This window comes from Sapajus apella, unplaced genomic scaffold (assembly GCF_009761245.1).
Source record: "Sapajus apella isolate SASKATOON/1434 unplaced genomic scaffold, GSC_monkey_1.0 scaffold12, whole genome shotgun sequence".
NCBI classification, from domain to species: domain Eukaryota; kingdom Metazoa; phylum Chordata; class Mammalia; order Primates; family Cebidae; genus Sapajus; species Sapajus apella.
Window position 1 is genome coordinate 13930152 of NW_022436952.1, and position 19301 is coordinate 13949452.

The 19301-nt window shown below is 38.0% G+C and overlaps 1 protein-coding gene across 2 annotated transcripts in view; it reads left to right on the forward strand.

The window, feature by feature from the left end:
- ANKFN1 (ankyrin repeat and fibronectin type III domain containing 1) overlaps positions 1 to 19301 on the forward strand; it is a 380611-nt gene that overhangs the window by 94914 nt on the left and 266396 nt on the right. For both annotated transcript variants that reach the window (XM_032280102.1, XM_032280101.1), the window contains exon 2: positions 9768 to 9808. Coding sequence is in view for 1 of the 2 variants with exons in the window: in XM_032280101.1 (XP_032135992.1) it covers positions 9768 to 9808 (41 nt within the window). In the remaining variant the exon portion in view is untranslated. The remainder of the gene's footprint in view (positions 1 to 9767; positions 9809 to 19301) is intronic.

Sequence of the window (19301 nt, forward strand, 5' to 3'; positions counted from 1 at the left end):
TGAATTCTTGATTTGATTCTTAGCTTGGTTGCTGTTGGTGTATAGCAGAGCTACTGATTTGTGGACATTAATTTTGTATCCTGAAACTTTTCCTAATTCACTCACCAGTTCTAGGAAGTTTCTGGATGACTCTTTAGGGTTTTCTAGATTTACGATCATATCATCAGCAAACAGTGACAGTTTGACTTCCTCATTACCAATTTGGATGCCCTTTTTTTCTTTCTCCTGTCTGATTGCTCTGGCTAGGACTTCCAGTACTATGTTGAATACAAGTGGCAAGAGTGGGCATCCTTGTCTTGTTCCAGTTCTCAGGGGAAATGCTTTCAACTTCTCCCCATTCAGTATAATATTGGCTGTGAGTTTGTCATGGATGGTTTTTATTACCTTAAGATATGTTCCTTCTGTGCTAATTTTGCTGGGGGTTTTCATCATAAAGGGATGCCTGATTTTTTCAAATGTTTTTTTCTGTCGCTATTGACATCATGTAATTTTTGTTTTTAATGCTGTTTGTGTGGTGTATCACATTTATTGACTTGCAGATGTGAAACCATCCCTGCATTTCTGGTATAAAACCTACTTGATCATGTTGGATTACCATTTTGATATACTGTTGGATTCTATTAGCTAGGCTTTTGTTGAGAATTTTTGCATTTATGTTCATCAGGGATATTGGTCTGTAGTTTTCTTTTTTTGTTAAGTTCTTTCCCGGTTTTGATATTAGGGTAATACTGGTTTCACAGAGTAATTTAGAGAGGATTCTCTCTTTCTCTATCTTTTGGAATAGTGACAATAAGATAAGAAATAAGCTCTATGAAAGAATCCAGTTTGAGACCACAGGGCAGGGAGCCCCAGGAGCCTGCGGGCAGGCTAAAGGCATGAGAAGGTTAGTCTTTCAGCAGTCCCCACTGAGCCTATGCAACTCCATTAAAAAAAAAAAGGGAATCCAAGTTGGATCAACTGAGCTGGTATTTCCAGTGCCTAGCAGTATACCCAAAGGCTAAAACCACTCACTCTAGTTCTCTTTACTTTGCATGGAATTTAGTTGGGGGCTTGGCTACTTAGTCCAAATAACACAATGTTGGTCTCAGCCACACATTTACTACAAGCCATTGCCACCAAAACAAGCCAGAAACTAAGACTGGCATTGCCCATTCATGCTAAAGCTGTTCACAATAGCTTTACCAAGAGCAGTGGCCTCACATCTGAGTTCTTTGTATTTATTCTTAAGGTTTCCAGGCAGTGCACTAACTTATTGGGATTGAGATGCTAATCCTTCACCCTCTCTTCTTCAACAAAGGGTATCAAAATATCAACTTTACTGATAGCCAGGGAGTATCCAGTAACTTTAAAATACAGAGCAGCTAGGAAGCTTGACTAAAGAAACCAAAGCAGGGTTTCTAACTACCCTCCTCTGAATTGAAGAACCTGGATCTGCGAACAGAGCAATGTGATTCAACCAACCCATCACAGGCTGAGAAGTTGGCCCCAAGAGGGCCGACCCCTAACTTGCAGCATCAACACGGGAACCTGGGACTCTGTGCACACAGAGCAGTTGCTATAACCAGCAAGCCTGCCTACTATAGAAACATGGCCCACAGTGGATGTCTGGTTTCATACAGTCTAGTAAGACAATCTCCTCCTGGACAGAGGAGAAAGTAAAAGTGAAGAGTGAAGCCAGTCGTTCTCACGTCTCATCTCTCACTCATGTGAGGGAATATGGCAGCCTCCACCTCAAGGAGAACATGGAGAGGCAGGAGGCAAAAGAAGCATTTCTGCCTCTCCACCTATGTAAGCTATCTACACCTTTCCACTAATTTAAGAAAGCTTTGTTATATGCCAGGGGCCATCCTAAGTGCTGCCCATAGAGCAACACATTTCAACTTTCCAACAGTCTTGGGGGAAGACTAACATGATTTCTGGTTTACAGAGGAAATTGAGGCTGAAGGAAGTAATTTGGGATTTCAGTCCACATAACTCTCACCCCAAAAGCTGTTCTTAAAGCAATGAGCACGTGATTGTTTAATATACGCTGTAATCCCTTTGAATTCACTTCAGTTCACTTACACATTTCACATGTTAAGGATCATACTGTGCCCAGGGATGCAAAAGATGTGAGGACAGTCCTGTAGACTTGTTATTAATATATACCCACACATCCCAAATGGGCATTCTTATGCCCCAGGAAGCAAGACAGTGGTATGGCAGAAGGTGTAAAACTAGGGTGTCTCATACTCCAGATGTATGTATAAAAGATGGATTGAGTAACCTTAGTGGTAATTAATTTAAAACATTTTAGTATTAACACAAACTAGAATGTATTTGGGAGCAGAAGCATACGTTAGCCTGTATTTATTAAAAGATTACATCAGGCTTCACAAAAATGTGCAGAGGTCTCTGGCATATCCTCAAACCTCTGGGATTTACCTTTACTCACTTCTGTGGTACAGCTCTTTCATTAGAAAACTTTACCAAATATGCTTTAACAAGAATATATCCAAGATACACAGTGCTGATTTCTGTCTGGGATGGTGAAAGTTGAGGGTAGATGGAATCAAGAAAAGCTTCACAGAGGAGCTGCTGCCTTTCTAAGCCAAAATTTGTCAAAGAGTAGGAAAAGCAAGTTTTGAAAATAGATAGGCCAGGAGTGTGGCCTGAGAGAGTTACATCTCTGAGATTTCATCTTATATGTGTTAAAAAATGGAGCGATGCTCCCCATTGCACAGGTGATTAGGAGATTCAAATTAGATAATGCATATGCCTCATGCATACATGGTTAGCAAAAAGTAATGCTAGTGCCTGCCCCCTCATTCTTTCCTCAGCTGCAGCTCCCACTAACTCCTCATTCTCTTTAATCTGGTTTCCATTCCTTCCACTCTGCAAAGTATCTTTCTCCAAGATTTCCTCTGACCCACCCATCACTGATCCCAAAGGCTACTAGTCAGCCCTCATTCTCTTAGACCTCTGGAATATTTAAGCCACTTGTCATCTTTAGCCCTTTTGAGTCTACTTCTTCTAATGGTTTCCATTATCTGCTGCTGTTATCCTCTGTGGAAAACATGGGCTAACATGCGAACAAATAATATACAGCTATTAAAAATAAGGATGTATAGCAATGTGTACTGATATGTATAAACCAAGTACCCCAAGGACTCTAACCTTTTGGAGTTCATAACCAAGTTAAATGAATCAGGTCCCCATCCACATAACTTGAGGAAATCCACCCACTTTTCCAATATCTCTGAGGATTTCCTGAGTGATGCTTATGTTCACTTATGGTCATCTATCATCCCTGTCTCCAAACTCCTGCCTCTGGCATAAAGTCACCTTATGTGGCCGAGTAAGTTGGGCTCTGTACAGGAAGCTGTATACTTTAGCCCTGACTGGGAATGACCCTGGAACAGCAGAGCACCATGGTTAGGTATGAGAACACCACACTGCCTGAGTCCAGATTCCGAATCTATCACTTACCAGCTGCGACTTTGGGCAATTTAACCTCTCTGTCTGCCCTTCACCACACCCTGTTTCCTCATCTGTAAATTGGGATGAGACTAGCACCTACCCTACGGAATGATTGTGTGAGAAAGCCCGTTACCAATAAGATGAGCAGAAATGCTAAGAAGGCTGAGACAGAGGTGAATTTTCTCAACTTAGAATAGGGTTCCAGAAAACATAATGAAAGGGGCAAGAACAGGAGGATGAAGGGGCATGGGCCCAAGAAAAAAGAATCTGATTGAGACAGGAAAGAAAGAGTTAAGGATACCCCAAGCATAGGTTTTTCACTTGGCACAGGAGGTATGATTCAAGTGGATGCAGGAATCAGAAGGCTGCAAAACAAGTTGGGCACAGATAGGGCCAGCTCCACGGGCTTGCACTCAGCGAAGCCACACGGGGCTCTGTGCTCAGTTTAGTACTCTGCTATCTCTGTCTTGGAATTCTTAATAATTTTGTAACATGGGTCCCCATCTTTTCATTTTTGCACTGAGCCCCACAAATGAGGTACCTGGTCCCAGGCACAGGTATTGGTGCCAGAGGCAGTGTGGGTGGAAGGCTGCTGGGCAGACAGAATTTGGTTGTGGGAGAAGCCTAGAGGTTTGTTCACCTTACTGCACTCTATTCAATAGCCACTATGTGTTGCACATGCTAGACACCATGGAAGGTAAAAAGATGAGTAAAAGGTTGTCTGAGTTCATGCTCCGATGCATAGGGAATTCAAGCCATTTGCTCTCCTGTTAGAAGGGATTTAGTACAGCATCAATTGAAGACACCTTTTGTGAGAAAGAACTTCAGTTGTGTTTTTTTTCCCAAATTTTATATATGTAGACTTCATAATATTTTGTGGCTTCAAAGAAAATGTTCTATTAAAACTAATAGCTTAATATGTAAACATTGGCCATTGATCAGCTTTCATATTATCCACAGCAGTTTTGAAAGCAGATCCTTTGTTCCTTGCCAAAACTGCCACTCTGATATCGGAATAACTAATCCTTGGAAATTTATTATTTAATTATAACATTTGGACAGTAGCCTATGAGACATGAAAGAGTTCTGTGAGTCTGTATTGTTGGCTGACAACTTGGAGTTAGAAATTTGGAAAGATATGTGTGAAAGTTGAAAATATTCAGCGTCTGATCATAATGGTGTCATGTAGAAAAGATTTGAATATAAATGGAACTTCAAGGCATCATTGGAGACAGTCTTTAGTCAAACAGCTCTTATTCTGCTTTTTTATTCTAACAAGGTTTTTACATTGAAGTGGCTAGCACAGAAATCAAAGACCTTTCTAAATGTTGATGTCAGTTAATCAGAGAAGGGTGATTTCCAGAGATGGCATGTTCTGCTAGAAAATACACAAAAATGGGAGCCAAAAGGCCCCATTTCTATTCCTTAAACAAGGCACTACACCCCTTTATGCCTCAATTTACCCATCAGTAAAGCAAGGCCTCAGGTGGAGGACCTCACGTTCTTAAGGATGCCACTTTTTAGGTGGAACTCTGCCCAGATCAGCCTAAAGGGCCTTTCTGACTTCCTATACCTCAAATCCAGCATTCCATGGGGTAATTAAGCTTACTAGGGATTCTGGTCAAGAAATTATGCTCAAAAAAAGGAAAATTTCTATTGTAGGATGTGAAAGAAAAAGAAGAAAATGGAAAATATAAGAAAAAAGAGATGACAATGGTGAGGGCAAAGTTTACGGACAGGTTTAAACTCCACACTTAAAATCTCTGCAGGATCCTGGGAGATAACATGATCTCATCCACATCAGGGTTTTAGGACAAGGAAGGAATCTTACTTTATAGAAGAGTAAATAATTGAGGAGTGAATACTAAGCATCCCTGTCATTAAAGTCCCTCCCTCCATCCCCTCAACCAGCAAAAGTTTCTCACTGCCCTCCCTTCTCCAGAGATCCCACCTCTCTACTGCTTATCAAATGCCCCCTAGCTGACTTTAGGAATTTCATTGTCTCACTGTCTTCTAGACCATGGATTCTAGACATTTGGCTCCTAGACCATGAATTCAAGGTCTAGAACAACTTTACGTTTGCTAAATGAAAGACCGTTTCCTCATGGTTTCACCTTTTAGTGACTCCAAAGTATTATCACAGTTCTTCAAAATTCCACCACATTATGTTGAACGGAATGCATAGAACAGTGGTTCTTAACTAGAGAGGAGGGGCCCAGCAATCGTGCCCTTCCAGCAACATTTAACAATGTTTTGTGACATTTTTGTAGTCACAAATGAGGAAGAGGATAATACTGGCATGTTGGAGGTAGACGCCAAGGTCACCGCCAAATAGCCCACAATGCACAGAACAAAGCCCCCTCAACACAGAATCAATCAGGCCCCAAATGTTCATAGTACTAAGGCTAGGAAACCAATATAGAAATTTACTTTCCTACTGATATGAGCAAGTTCATCTCCCCTTCAAAGGCAAAGGAAGCTAGCCAGTTTAGCTTTTAAGTAATTACCTTTTTCATCATGTTATGTTTAAAAATAATTTGTACTTGTCTTTCCCCAGTTAAGAGGTTTGGGATATAGAACTTTTAAATGATGTCTATATTCCATGAGGAATAATTATGTGACCTCTAGATTTCTAGCACTATTATCTCTAATAGACTGTCCTGGCCAACATGGTGAAACCCCGTCTCTACTAAAAATACAAAAATTAGCTGTGTGTTGTGGCATGCACCTGTATCCTAGCTATTCAGGAGGCTGAGGCAGGAGAATCCCTTGAATCCAAGAGGCAGAGGTTGCAGTAAGCTGAGATCGTGCCACCATGCCATTGCACTCTAGCCTGGCCACAGAGTGAGACTCCGTCTCAAAAAACAAACAAACAAACAAAAAACCAAAATTCATAATCTTGAATATATAGGAACTAGCTTATTGTGTATCCTAAAAAGGAATAGGTATATAGGAAATGTTACTACATAGATTAGATTATACAATTGTACTTGCATTGATGCAACTTTTTACAAACCATAAACATTTTAATAACTGGCAACTCAAGCCAGATATCCTAATCAGCATAGAACAAACAGAAATTTCTAAGTCATTACGGATGTCAACAACTTGGGATCCACCGCAGGAACCAGGGTGAGAAGTTGAGATCAATGAGTGGTATAAAGAATCCCCTGGTTGAGCGCTTGGTTTAAAGATAAGATGTTCTCAGAAGAGAGGACAGACAGATGTATGCTTAGTGTTCAGCCCAGTTCATATGAAAGTGGATTCCAGCAAAGGGACCAAAGAAGGTATCCAAGGGCTTCAGACAAAGTCTGTTCTGTAGGGATCTTGCTACTGAATCGGGCACATGTGCTACCATGATCTGAGGAGGGTAACCTGCTGGCCATGCAGATCTTCTGAGGGAGCTCACCAGGTGTCAGGCAGGCATAGCACAGGACAGAGCCAGGATGTCCCTCACATCTCCCCTGAGGTGGGAGCAGAGAGACTAGGCTTCCCTAACTAAAGTCTTCTAGGATCCACATAAGAAGACCCCCATCCATGATCTCTTAAAGACCCTTGTGTGTGAAAGAATGGACTCTGCCAAAGTATATACAAATAATATACATGGTGGTTTTCATCTCTTGGTTCCTCAGATGAGCCAGTTCTTCCTGGGCAGGGCCTTGCACTCAGTGATGTTCCCTTGCTTGGTCTGCCCCACATTCCTCATCTGCCTTCTTATGTCCTACTCTGGGGTAAGAATAATATCTCCCTAGGGTTGTTATGAGGAATAAACGAATCAGAACATTAGGAGGTTCCTGATGCATTAAGCACTCCATATTACTGTTATTAAATATGAATTTTTTTTTTACCAGATGCTATTTCAGTGCTTCCCCAAATTAAACCTTCTTGACCTTTCTATCCAGAGTAATCACCCGATTCCACCTTCCCTCCTCACTGACCACTGTTATAATTTTGTGTTATATTGTTATGTGTCTACTTGTCTCTGCAAGCAGACAGAAGTTAATCAGGAGGGCAGGGGATGTGTTATTAGGACCTAGCACAATGCCCTGCACATAGTAGGCACTCAATAAGCATTCAGTGAAGGAATTAATAATTTTAAGTCCTTTCTTTCTCCCTTAAGAGAAAGAGGTTTTTCTCTGTCTATTGTGGAAATAAGCTTTAAAAAACAGAGGTGAGCTTTTACATAACTCTCTGGTCTGAAAATCCACACCGCCACAGTATGCTTAACTGCTTGATTTATTTTGTCCTCAAGAAAAACGATCAGTAACATTGAATTAAATAGCTACATAATGCAGTCTCAAGGACATCCTGAATAATTTTCCAAGTAATCAATGATATTGCTATGAAAATGTTGCCCAAATGAAGAACTCTTGTCTGTTGAATCCGTGAAGTAATACACAGATAATTTTCTTTGTTAATACTTTTGTGGTCAGAGACGAACCCGTTCTGTGGGGCAGCAGTAGAAACTTTTCTCAGTAGGTGAGAATGTTCCAAATTTGTTTCCTAGCAACATGTTCTTCAAAGGAGCTGAAGAATACACAATTTCAGAAGAATTTTCAGTGCACTTTTTTTGTTTGGCAGGGCAAGGGGTGGGAGGAAATGTATGTCAGACTGTGATCAGAACAGTGTTCCAGTTCGTGACACATGTGAGATCTTGTCAGGTCAAACTATAGAATCCGTCTAAGAAACTCAGTCAAATAAAAATGTATCAACCTCTTACCTGTAAAAAGAGGAATTATCTGTATTATTCATTAGCCCAGAAATTTAATAATTTAACAATTTTTTCAGTCTATGAATACCACTCCTAACCATCTTCACAGATAGTAAATGAGGAATAGGTGGCTTGCTAAAACACGTAGGGATTTTCCAAGGAGAAGGATGTTAATTGAATGATACTGAGTAGTTGGAGGAATGAAAATTAGAAAAATACAATCTGTAAGAGAAACTTGGGACAAGGGTACAGCTTTGACTGCCATAAATGGAGACATTTTACTCCAGCAAGACCTTCTCATCGCTACCTTTTCAGCTCCCATTTCATGGATTTATCATATATTCTGAATTTGGTTTTACAACTTGGCCTTCTGGTAATAATAATAGCAACAGTAACAATACCAGGTAGTAGTGGAGAGAGTCCTGGAGAGAGGAAATACGATATGGCTGGTTGGTTAGCTCAATGGCTAAGACTTCCATCATTTTCTTGCTTCTGGTTTACACTGACATGAGTAAGACTTTTTCTAACCATTTTATATATATTATCTTATTTAACCCTTACAGCAATTCTTTGAAATAGCCACTACTATTATTTTTATCAATCTCAGAGCATTGAACCAATTTGCCCAAATCACACTATTATTAAGAAATGGCAGAGCTTGGAAAAATATTGGCCACTGAAGTAACCAATCTGACCTATCCATATCAATGTGGGTGGTGTGGAAAGATCTTTCTGTAGATCTGAGGATACCATGACTTGAGTGCTTAATCTTAGAAATGATCTGGAATCACTTGAATCTCCGAATGCAAATAGCTCATGTCAATCACAGGGACTTGCCTGCCACTTCCTATTAAATATACTACCCTAAAAAGTACCCCTTTTGCTATAACCACTATAATCCAATAAATTATGAATTTAGAAGCAAGCTAAATTGTCTGGTGGGCTGCCACACTGAACAAATTGCCTGCACAATTGGCCTTCCAAGCGTAGGCACAGTCTAATTGCTCCTCCCCCTTTCACCGACATCTTGAATAAAGAGAAGCTTGGCACTGGTTTCAATCCCCCTCCTCGCATCTCCCACAGAAGCTTTCTATTTCTTGGAAAAGAAAACTGTCCATTTATCCTAATAAGCATGAATTGGGAAAACCATAATCTTTAGGAGTTTCATTTAAAGGAACAAGGTGTCAGCACTTGGCCAACGAGAACAAGGTACAATGTCAGTGTGCACCAGAAGCAAGAGAATGATGAGCGTCTAAGCCATTGAACTAGCCAACCAGACTTATATTTTCATTCTCCAAGATTGGACCTGAGAGACAAAGTGAGCATCAAGTCGTCTTGAAATTCTAGGATATTCAAGAGCAGGGAGCAGAGCATGCAATGAGATATAGCAGCTAGCATAAATGTTTTCTTGGTGGGCTACTGCTTCCTGTATCCACAAGAAAAGTCTCCCATTAAATGTATACTCATCTCTAGGCTAGGATTCTCTCTCGCTATCTTTTTTTTTTCCTCAGTCAGTGGCTTCAAAGGTGATTCTTTTTCATTTTGAATTGATTACTGTACAATTTTTTGACATTCATTTTTTCTTTCTTTGTTTCAGAGGCTACTCTTTAAAGACAGGCATTTCACTTGCAGCAAAATGTAAGTACATTTCCTCCTTGAAATGGTATCTACTTCTCAGCTGTAATTCCTAAAGCCTCCTAATCTTTAAGGCTCCGATCTCACATTGCTGCATTTTTAAAGTCTGGTTCAACACACACAGCCAATATAACATTTCATACTATTGATTTGTATAACACCATGAAGCATTTAAGAAACCATTTTGGAAGCAGATTGAAACTAATTGTGGTTGTGACAATATTGCATCTAAAAAGCTAGATAAAAGTGAAGAGTAAAAACATAGGCAATGTTCATTTAGATATTACGACCACGTGACACTAAACGTTTAAATATTCAGTTCTCTCAAATGACTAATTTATTTCTCTTTTCCCAGTTGCTCCTCACCATGTAGTCACAGATTGTTTCTTATTTAACAGCATGGTAGTAACCTTAATAATTCCTTCCTGTGTGTACTGCATTATGGCCACTCTGTACACCAGTATTCTCTCCAGAACTAATCTCCTGTGTATTACATTTCTTTATTCTTAGTCTATACCCAAATTACAAATCCCCTCTATTTTGAAAGACCAAATAAAATTATAGCAGATCCAAACTGGGAGTTCTGAGTTTTGTCTTTGGAATTAGGGTGAATTTTTTTTCTTTTTTAATAAAATGAAGGTAAGAATAAGTTTAACAAAAAAAGAGAAAGTTTCATGTGTCTCTGGAGTAATTTAATAATACCCAATTTCCAAAAGCAGGGGGTAGATTTAGATTTAATATAAAGACCTTAGCTATTCAAAAGTAGCTCAAAATGTAGTAAGTTGGCTTGTCACTAAGCAAGTAATCAACTATAAGGTAGATGGTTGAGTCATGTACCCTCTTAGAGGATAGAACAACTCTCAACTTCTAATTCATATAGAATTTCCAGCAGAGAATGCATCTCAGCAGTCACTGAAGCATTTAATTAGACATTCTTATACCTATCAGAATCCAAAGAGCACAGTTGAATTATATACATTATACATGTTCTAATCAATTCTCTTTTGAATCATTCAGTCCCTGAGAAGATTATATGTTCAGCTGAGCTGCAGGAAAAACTTAGTTTTTCCTGATTTCCCTGGATGATGGTTTTTGTTTGCTCTCTAGAATAAATTGATCCCACTGCTATACATCAAATATTCAAGCATTAGCACAAAAGACATTCATCCTCAAAACATTCAGATTTAATGTCAATGTATTATGCATTCACTGGAGTTTTTTAAAATGTCAATCTCTGTATTATCTTGCATTAGTCTTTATTGCATTATCAAGACACCTGCATGCTATGAATGTTTTAAGTAGCTTTTACTGAGAAAGTCACGTTAGATTTTTTGAGTAGTCTCCTTTTCATATGCTATCATGAGTATATTGTTTGTACAAATGTTAACTTTTGACTATATTCTTTCTTTTGAACACAGAATGCTGTTCAGGGAAAATTGCTTATGTTTGCTTTCTTGCATATTCATGTTTGGTAGCTCTTTACCATACTGTTACTGCCTATTTAGGTGTACTAGTATTTTAAATGAGTTAACGTTAAATACCGAAAGATAGTTGGCATATATTAATGGTGAAATTTGATGAAGCCCACTTTAGGGCAGCATTTTAAGTCATTACGTGTAAATTTAAGCACATATGTATTACCCCAGGATCTCTTTATCAAAATTTCAGTTGAAAGCACCCTTTATCTCCTAGAACACAGGGGAAAAAAAAAAAAAAAAAAAACTGGTGTGAGGTGGTGGCTGTTTTACCTTAGAGGTCTCAATTTGGGATTGTTTGTTTTCTTTTCAAATTTTTTTTCTCAGAAACATACAGAGTGCTTAGTGACCTATTTCATTGGTAAATATTTTGAGAAGGAAGCTTGTAATGGGATTATACACAATCCAGACAAAATGGGTCTACCCAGCTCCCCAAGTAATCTCTAAGCAACTGGGGAAAGGTTGGTCTGATCCATGGAGTCATGGAAACGCTTTAAAATCACCAGTCAATCTTGACCTGGATTCCTTTTGGCAGTTACATTGAATCAGCCCCTCTGGAGTTGACATTTTGTCCTAACGATGATTGTATTATTCAACCAATACAAATGGAAAATGACCTAATCAATGTTCCATTCAGACAAGACTTAGATCTATAGTGAATGACAGGAGACTTTCCAAGTAAAGGTCCTGGAAATGTGTATGCAACACATAAAATCTCAACCCACGGATGGTGGACAGCCTCAGCCAAGTCAGGAAAATATGCCCCTATAGAGGAATAGGCTGGGCCATGGAAGGAACTCAGGAGTAAAAATCAGAAGGCTAGTGGCTAAGTCCCAGTTCACCCCTTCAGTAGTATAATTTGGAGTATGTTACTTAACCCCTCAAAGTATCTTTTTGGGGAAGGGGAGAGGAAGGAAGACATTTTCTCCTGACCCCTTCAAAGGGTTATTGTGTTAATCACATAATATTATGTTTTGGAAAAATTTTACCATCTAAAAATGCTTTGTATCACCAATGATCTTATTAAATTATTGGACACCCTCCTTGTTTTAGTGGGAGTCCTTGGGATTCTTTGGCAAGCTTTGGGCCTTCAAATTAATGCTACACAATACAAGAAAATAGAACACTAGAACATTATTGGGCCAGGACCGTGCCCTGTAAAGACTTGTACCCGCATTCTGTTGTTTCTTTTCAACTGCTCATGTTCTTTAGGACCTGCCTCTGGTAGAAGAGAATTGTCTTCTGGGTGGTATGGGTGAGAAAGTTGCCAAACAAACCTGAATTATCCAGAGGCCTGTAAAATGCGCAATTGCTTTTTAAGAGGCATGGTGATATTGTGTGTTCCTTTCGATTTTTGGCAGTAACGGTTTTCTGCAATTTGTGGTTTTGCATTTTCTCTTTTCACAGACAACACCCTGGCTCTCATTCAATGCCCCATTGGTGGGGGTGAGGTGAGGGAAGAGAAAGATTCCCTGGAGCTCTGACTCCTCCAGAAAAAGAAGGAAATGTTAATGAAATAAGTCAGAAAGAACGCTAGAGACTAGTGGAAGCTGGTTGGTTATGGGGGAAGAAACAACTTTTAATAAATTGCATGGTGTGGCTAGGATTTTAGCTGCGGCTTTCGTCGTCTGGGTAAAGATCTGTTCTCTTAATTCTTCTTGCCTCTCGACAGAGCTTTATTTGGATTACAATGTCAATCTTTTTTCTTTATTTCCTGTTTTCAATAAGCCTAGAGCAGCTTCTTTCACTGGCTCCTTGGCCTCTTCTGGAGGGATTTTCTTTAAATATTCCATCTCAGTATCCATTTGCCAATTACATTAACTTGGTTTGTGTGAATTAACTCAAGATCTATGCACAAGAATGTTTTGCCCTCATTCCGGATGCCTTTTCTTTCCCTTCCCTATGGCTTAATGCTCTTTGCAGAGGAGATCTATGGCCAGCAAAGCAGTACAGGGATATAGCGTTTATCTAGGCGAGAGTGGTTCTGTTTCTATTCATCACCTCTGGAAAGGGTTCGCAGACTTTTGTTTGCTTTTTTCTGGCTGCTAGGCACTGTGCTGAAAGATTTAAAGTTGCATCCAGTGTTAACCTTGTATTCCTTCTCTGTTCACTTTTTTATATCAAAATAGTCCTCTGTTTCCCATGGAGTGGATTCCCAGGGCTTATGCCCATCATTCATGAGCTTCCCATGCACAAAGGCCACATATTTCTTCTCTTGTGATGACCTAAATGACATTGCTTCTTGTGCTTCTGTGAGGAATATAAAGGTAATTGCTACTCATATGTTAATTACAATTCCCCAAATTTCATGTATTATGGGAAAATATGATTTTACTGTATGTTTGTGCTAAACGTTTAAGGAGTTACTTTTGTTACGGAATCACAAATCATGGAACTTTGATTTTGGAAGATGCTTTCAATATGATGCGGTTCAATAGCCCACCCCTAGCTGTCCTCCTCACATCTTCTCTCGAAGCCCCTCCTCTATCTCACATGGTAACCTAATCCATTTTTTAATAGCTCAATATTCAAACTTTCTTTTGCTAACCTAAGATAACCTCCCTATGTCTTTGGGTCATTTGTGCTGGTTTTACCTTCTGGAGCAGCTCAGAAGTTGACTCCTTCTCCACATGACAACCCTCCAAATATTTTGCAATCTGATCCCATATAACTCTCTGAGTCTTCCTTGTCCAGGCTAAACATCCCAGTTCCTTCAGCCATTCTTCATATGACTTGATTTAGTTAGCCTTTTCCATTTATCGCAGTTGCCTTTTTCAGTGCTCCTTTCAAAATGTTACAGCCTGAACTGAAAATAATACTGCTGAGATGACTGACCAGTAGAGAGTTTCTAGAAAAAAACAAAACCAAAAAGAAATTCTCATTCTGGTGTGAGTTTTACTACAATAACTAAGAGCACATCAAAAATGTTAACAGCACTTTAGTCCTGAGATTTATCTAAAACCTCTAGATACAAAAGCTGCTATAAAAACAGATTTTCCAGTCATGTATCTTTGCACTTGGTTTTGAATACGATGCAAAATACATTTATCCCTGCAACACTTAGCAATTTCGGAATATAAGTAAAAACTACGAGGAGTTTTTTGAATTTGAATTATTTTAAATCATTTGCCAGTTTGTTCTGCCTCTTAGGTCCATTCAAGAGATTGGTAAAGATAGTGAATATCTGAATTTTAACCCCTCAGAGGTGGAACCATGTTTTATTCATCTTTGTCTCTCCTGAAATGTCTGTGATATTCTCTTAAACAACCAGATGTTCAGTAAATGCTTATATTAAATCAATCAACACAATAAAATACAAAGTAACTTTCCAACACCGGGGACTTATCTTTAGATTGATATCTGGGCCCTTTAGAAACTAAGATAAATACTTACAATACACTATACTGCTAATGCTTGGCAATTTTGTAGCATTATAGAGTTAACTAATAGTACCACCTCAAGGACTAGATAGCCTGAATTCTAATCTTGCTGGACTTTACTGGTTATGTGCTTTGGAACAAATTAGGTCACCTCTCTGGGTCTGTTCCTGACAAATAAAAATGATAATAAATTATTTGTATCTGCCTCATAAAGTTTTTATGAGGCATGTAGATGCATGCTCCAATTCCATGTAAAGAATATAGGAAAAAATGCTGGTAATATAAAATAATAATAGTAGTAATAGTTGTATTGTTGTTCCTTTTGTTATTATTTTCAATATATGCAAATATAACCACCCAATGCTAAGAGCAACAAAAAACAACTTTGGTATAACTTGTTCATAGTAAACTCATAATGACTTCTACTAATAATTTTATTATCACAATGCTAGCGTGATCTGAATAGAACTGACTGCTTGATGGGCCATTTAAGTTCAAACATACATTCAGAAATGAAAACTAAAAACATCTGAAAAGATGACAGCAATGTAAAATTTTACTAAAGTCCTTCAAAGGGGAATTATGTTACATTATACAGCAAAATATTCTCAAGATCTTCTTTACCCAAATTTCTCATTTTTAAATAACAACTCAAAAATTTTACCATTCTTTCTCTGCTTTATATAACAAAATCTCACCTTGGGCTTTTTTTTTTTTTTTTTTTTTTTTTTTTTTTTTTCCATTTACCTCTTCTCTCCTAATCATGTCTAATTTTCCAGAATTACTGAATTACTTGCCTAATCTTTTCTGTCTATAACTACTCCATTCCCTGTGTAATTTTATGTGGTCCTTCCAGGAGGCATGTGAAAAGATGTATATGTTTGCCTGTGTGTCTCTTTGTGTATGTTATATGCCTAATATACAATATATATTATGAATTTTACTGATATAATAGATGTGACAAAATTATGATTGATGAATGAATATAGTTTCCATGTAAAATATGGTTGGTGTGTGTGTGTGTGTGTGTGTGTGTGTGTGTGTAAATGAGTAAGACAAAAATAAAAATAAAGCAAAAAAGATACATACATCACAGGTCCACTCTTCATCAATAATGTTAACTTCTTTGCTAAATTGTATAATAGTTTTGAAAATAGTTGAATATTTCCTCAAATTTCCATGTCATTCACAATATGATAGCTATAGACAAAACATTCCTTTTTGTTTAATCTGCATTTTCAACATTCTCATCACTTTCTTAAACCTAGACAGTCAACAAAACAATAAATCAAGACCTGGTTGGTAGCATTTGCAAATTTCTATAGTGCAACTGCTCTTGCCATGGCCATTTTCAAGTTGCAACATGATGTCACTAAATGTGTAATTAGGAAGATGTGCAGTAACAAACCTTTATATGGTATTCACACTGTATGTATACAAAACATGCAAATAAACTAAAAAGCACAGGTAATTTAAAATGCAGCAAAATAATTAGGAATAATCAGGAATAAATGATGTTTTTATTAGGAATAAATTTTATATTTTAATTAAGAATTTAAATTAGGCCGGGCGCGGTGGCTCACGCCTGTAATCCCAGCACTTTGGGAGGCCGAGGCGGGTGGATCACAAGGTCAACAGATCGAGACCATCCTGGTCAACACGGTGAAAACCCGTCTCTACTAAAAATACAAAAAATTAGCTGGGCATGGTGGCGCGTGCCTGTAATCCCAGCTACTCAGGAGGCTGAGGCAGGAGAATTGCCTGAACCCAGGAGGCGGAGGTTGCGGTGAGCCGAGATCGCGCCATTGCCCCCCCGCCGGGGTAAAAAAAGAAAAACCCCTCCTTAAAAAAAAAAAAAAAAAAAGAATTTAAATTACATTTTAATTAGGAATTTAAAATGAAATAAATTTACATTTTAATTAGGAATAATTAGAAATAAATTACATTTTTAGCAATTATTTCCTTGAGGATTTGTTTTTTTAGCTTTTATTTTAGGTTAATGGGTACATGTGAAGGTTTGTTATATAGGTAAAATTGTGTCAGGAATTCATTGTACAGATTATTTTATCATTCAGGTACTAAGCCTAGTGCCCAATAGTTATTTTTTCTGATCCTCTCTCTCCTCCCACCCAATGTCTGTTGTTCCCCTCTTTGTGACCATGAGTTCTCATCATTTAGCTCATACTAACAAGTGAGAACGTGATGTCTTTGGTTTTCTGTTCCTGCATTAGTTTGCTAAGGATAATGACTTCCAGCTCCATCCTCATTCCCACGAAAGACATCATCTCATTCTTTTTTTATGATTGCATAGTATTCTATGGTGCATATGTACCACATTTTCTTTATCTAATCTGTCATTCCTGGGCATTTAGGTTGATTCCATCCCTTTACTATTCTGAATAGTGCTGCAAAAAACATTCCATGCTCATGGATAGGAAGAATCAATATCATTAAAATGGCCATACTGCCTAAAATGATTTACAGTTTCAATGCTATTTCTAGCTAACTACCAATGGCATTTTTCACAGAATTAGAAAAAACAATTTCAAAATACATATGGAACCAAAAAAGAGTCTGAATAGCTAAAGCAATCCTAAGCAGAAAGAACAAAGCTGGAGTCATCACGTTACCAAACTTCAAACTATAATACAGGGATACAGTAACCAAAATAGCATGGTACTGGCACAAAAACAGACACATAGACCAGTGGAACAGAGTAAAGAGCCTAGAAATAAGGCTGCACACCTACACCATCTGATCTGTGAATATTAAGTTAATTTTTTTCTCAAGCTGCAGTTTTAAAAAAATCTATTTTAGAATTTTGTCAAAGACAATCTCCTAAGTCTTCAGCAGGCAGTTTCTACTATCCTTGCCATTAAAATGTTTTCATCGTTAGTGTTGATTACGACTCAAAAATTGCATCATTCTATCTTTTCTAAACAATTGTTTAGGCTCCAAGAATCAGAAGTTAAAGAGAATGGGAGGAGAGGATTGTAAGATGTAGATATTTAATGAAATCCACAAATAGAAAAAAAAAAGTTTACTTGGATTTTATGGTAACCTAACTGCAGAGTTCCATAAGAAATGGAGAGAGGTTTGTTAATGGGTACAAAAATACAGTTAGATGAAAGGGAAAAGATATAGTGTTCAATAGCGAAGTAGACAAAGGTGGTTCACAATAATATGGTGCAGTAGTTCAAAATAGCCGTAAGCTAACAACTGGAGTGTTCCCAACATAAGGTTAAGTGTTTGAGGTGATGAATATCCCAGTTACCCTGATTTGATCATTACAACATTGTATGCACGTATCAAAATACCACTTTCACTCCATGAATGTGTACAACTTTTTAAATGTATCAACTTTTTAAAAGCTAAAATACATATTTTTTAAAAGGAATCAGAGTTGCTCCCTTCTCTCTGGGTCCCCGTGGTATCACCTACCTCTGTTGACCAGACCAATCTGTTTACTCTCCAGAATGCCTATGTCCCAAAATGGCAGCCACAGGCATCAAGGATTGGACATTTCAGCTCCTCTTTCCACTTGGGAAATCCACATGGATTCTAGCCTCCAAAGAAAAAAAAATCACATGATTCAAGTCTTTTATCCGTGGCAGCCTACTGGTCAGCATACAAATGGGATCCCTCAGATTGAAACATTTCTGGGTCCATTAGATGTGACTCCAACAGAGTTATGGGAAGGGATAGGATCAGAGGAGCGTCAAGGATTATGGGCAAGGACAGCTTACACATTAGGGAGCTGTGAATGGAAAAACATAATGATTGACATTTTTATTGTAGTATTCATAGGCTCTTTCACTAAATAGAAAAAGTGTTGTGAAATATTTCAAACATACAGGAAAGTAATATAATGAGTACCCATGTTTTGTCACTCACGTTTAACTAATTTGAGCACGTCACGTTTTGACTCAGATTTTTATGGATTTTAAGGAAATAAATTATTTTAAATATAATTAAATCTTCATATGGCCCCTTTCCTGATCTGATTCTGCTCTATCATTCTCCAACAAAAAAAAAATCACAGCCCTGTGCGTTTATCCTTGTTTTTCTCTATCAGTGAGCAACATCTATCATTGTTTCATAAATGATACCAAGCCATATGTGCTATTCTGTTTGTTTTTTTTTTCAGTCAACATTATGTTTTTGAGATTTATCTAAATGAACACGTGGGTATAATTTGCTATTTTAACACTAGATAGTATTCTATTGCATGCATATATTGCTATTTTTATTCATTCATTCATTCATTCTATTGGTAAACAGTTATGTTGTTGCCAGTTTTTGCTATGAAAAAATACTGCAGTGATTATCCTTGTAGCCTTATGCACCTGGACAGAATTTTCTCCAGGATACCCAGAGATTGGATTATCAGATATATAGCTCATTGATATTACCAGATATTATAAGGTATATATCTCATTAATATTACCAGTTACCAACATACGTTCCTAAGGTTGGCCAGTTTACATCCCAGTGAGCAGGTCATGTGAGTTTCTGTTTCCCCAAATCTTTGCCAACGTGGGTTATTTTCAGATCTCAAAATTTTTTGCCATATGATGGGAGCAAAATAGTGTCTCATTTTTACAGTTTTCAATTCTGTAATTTCTAGTGAAATTAAGCATC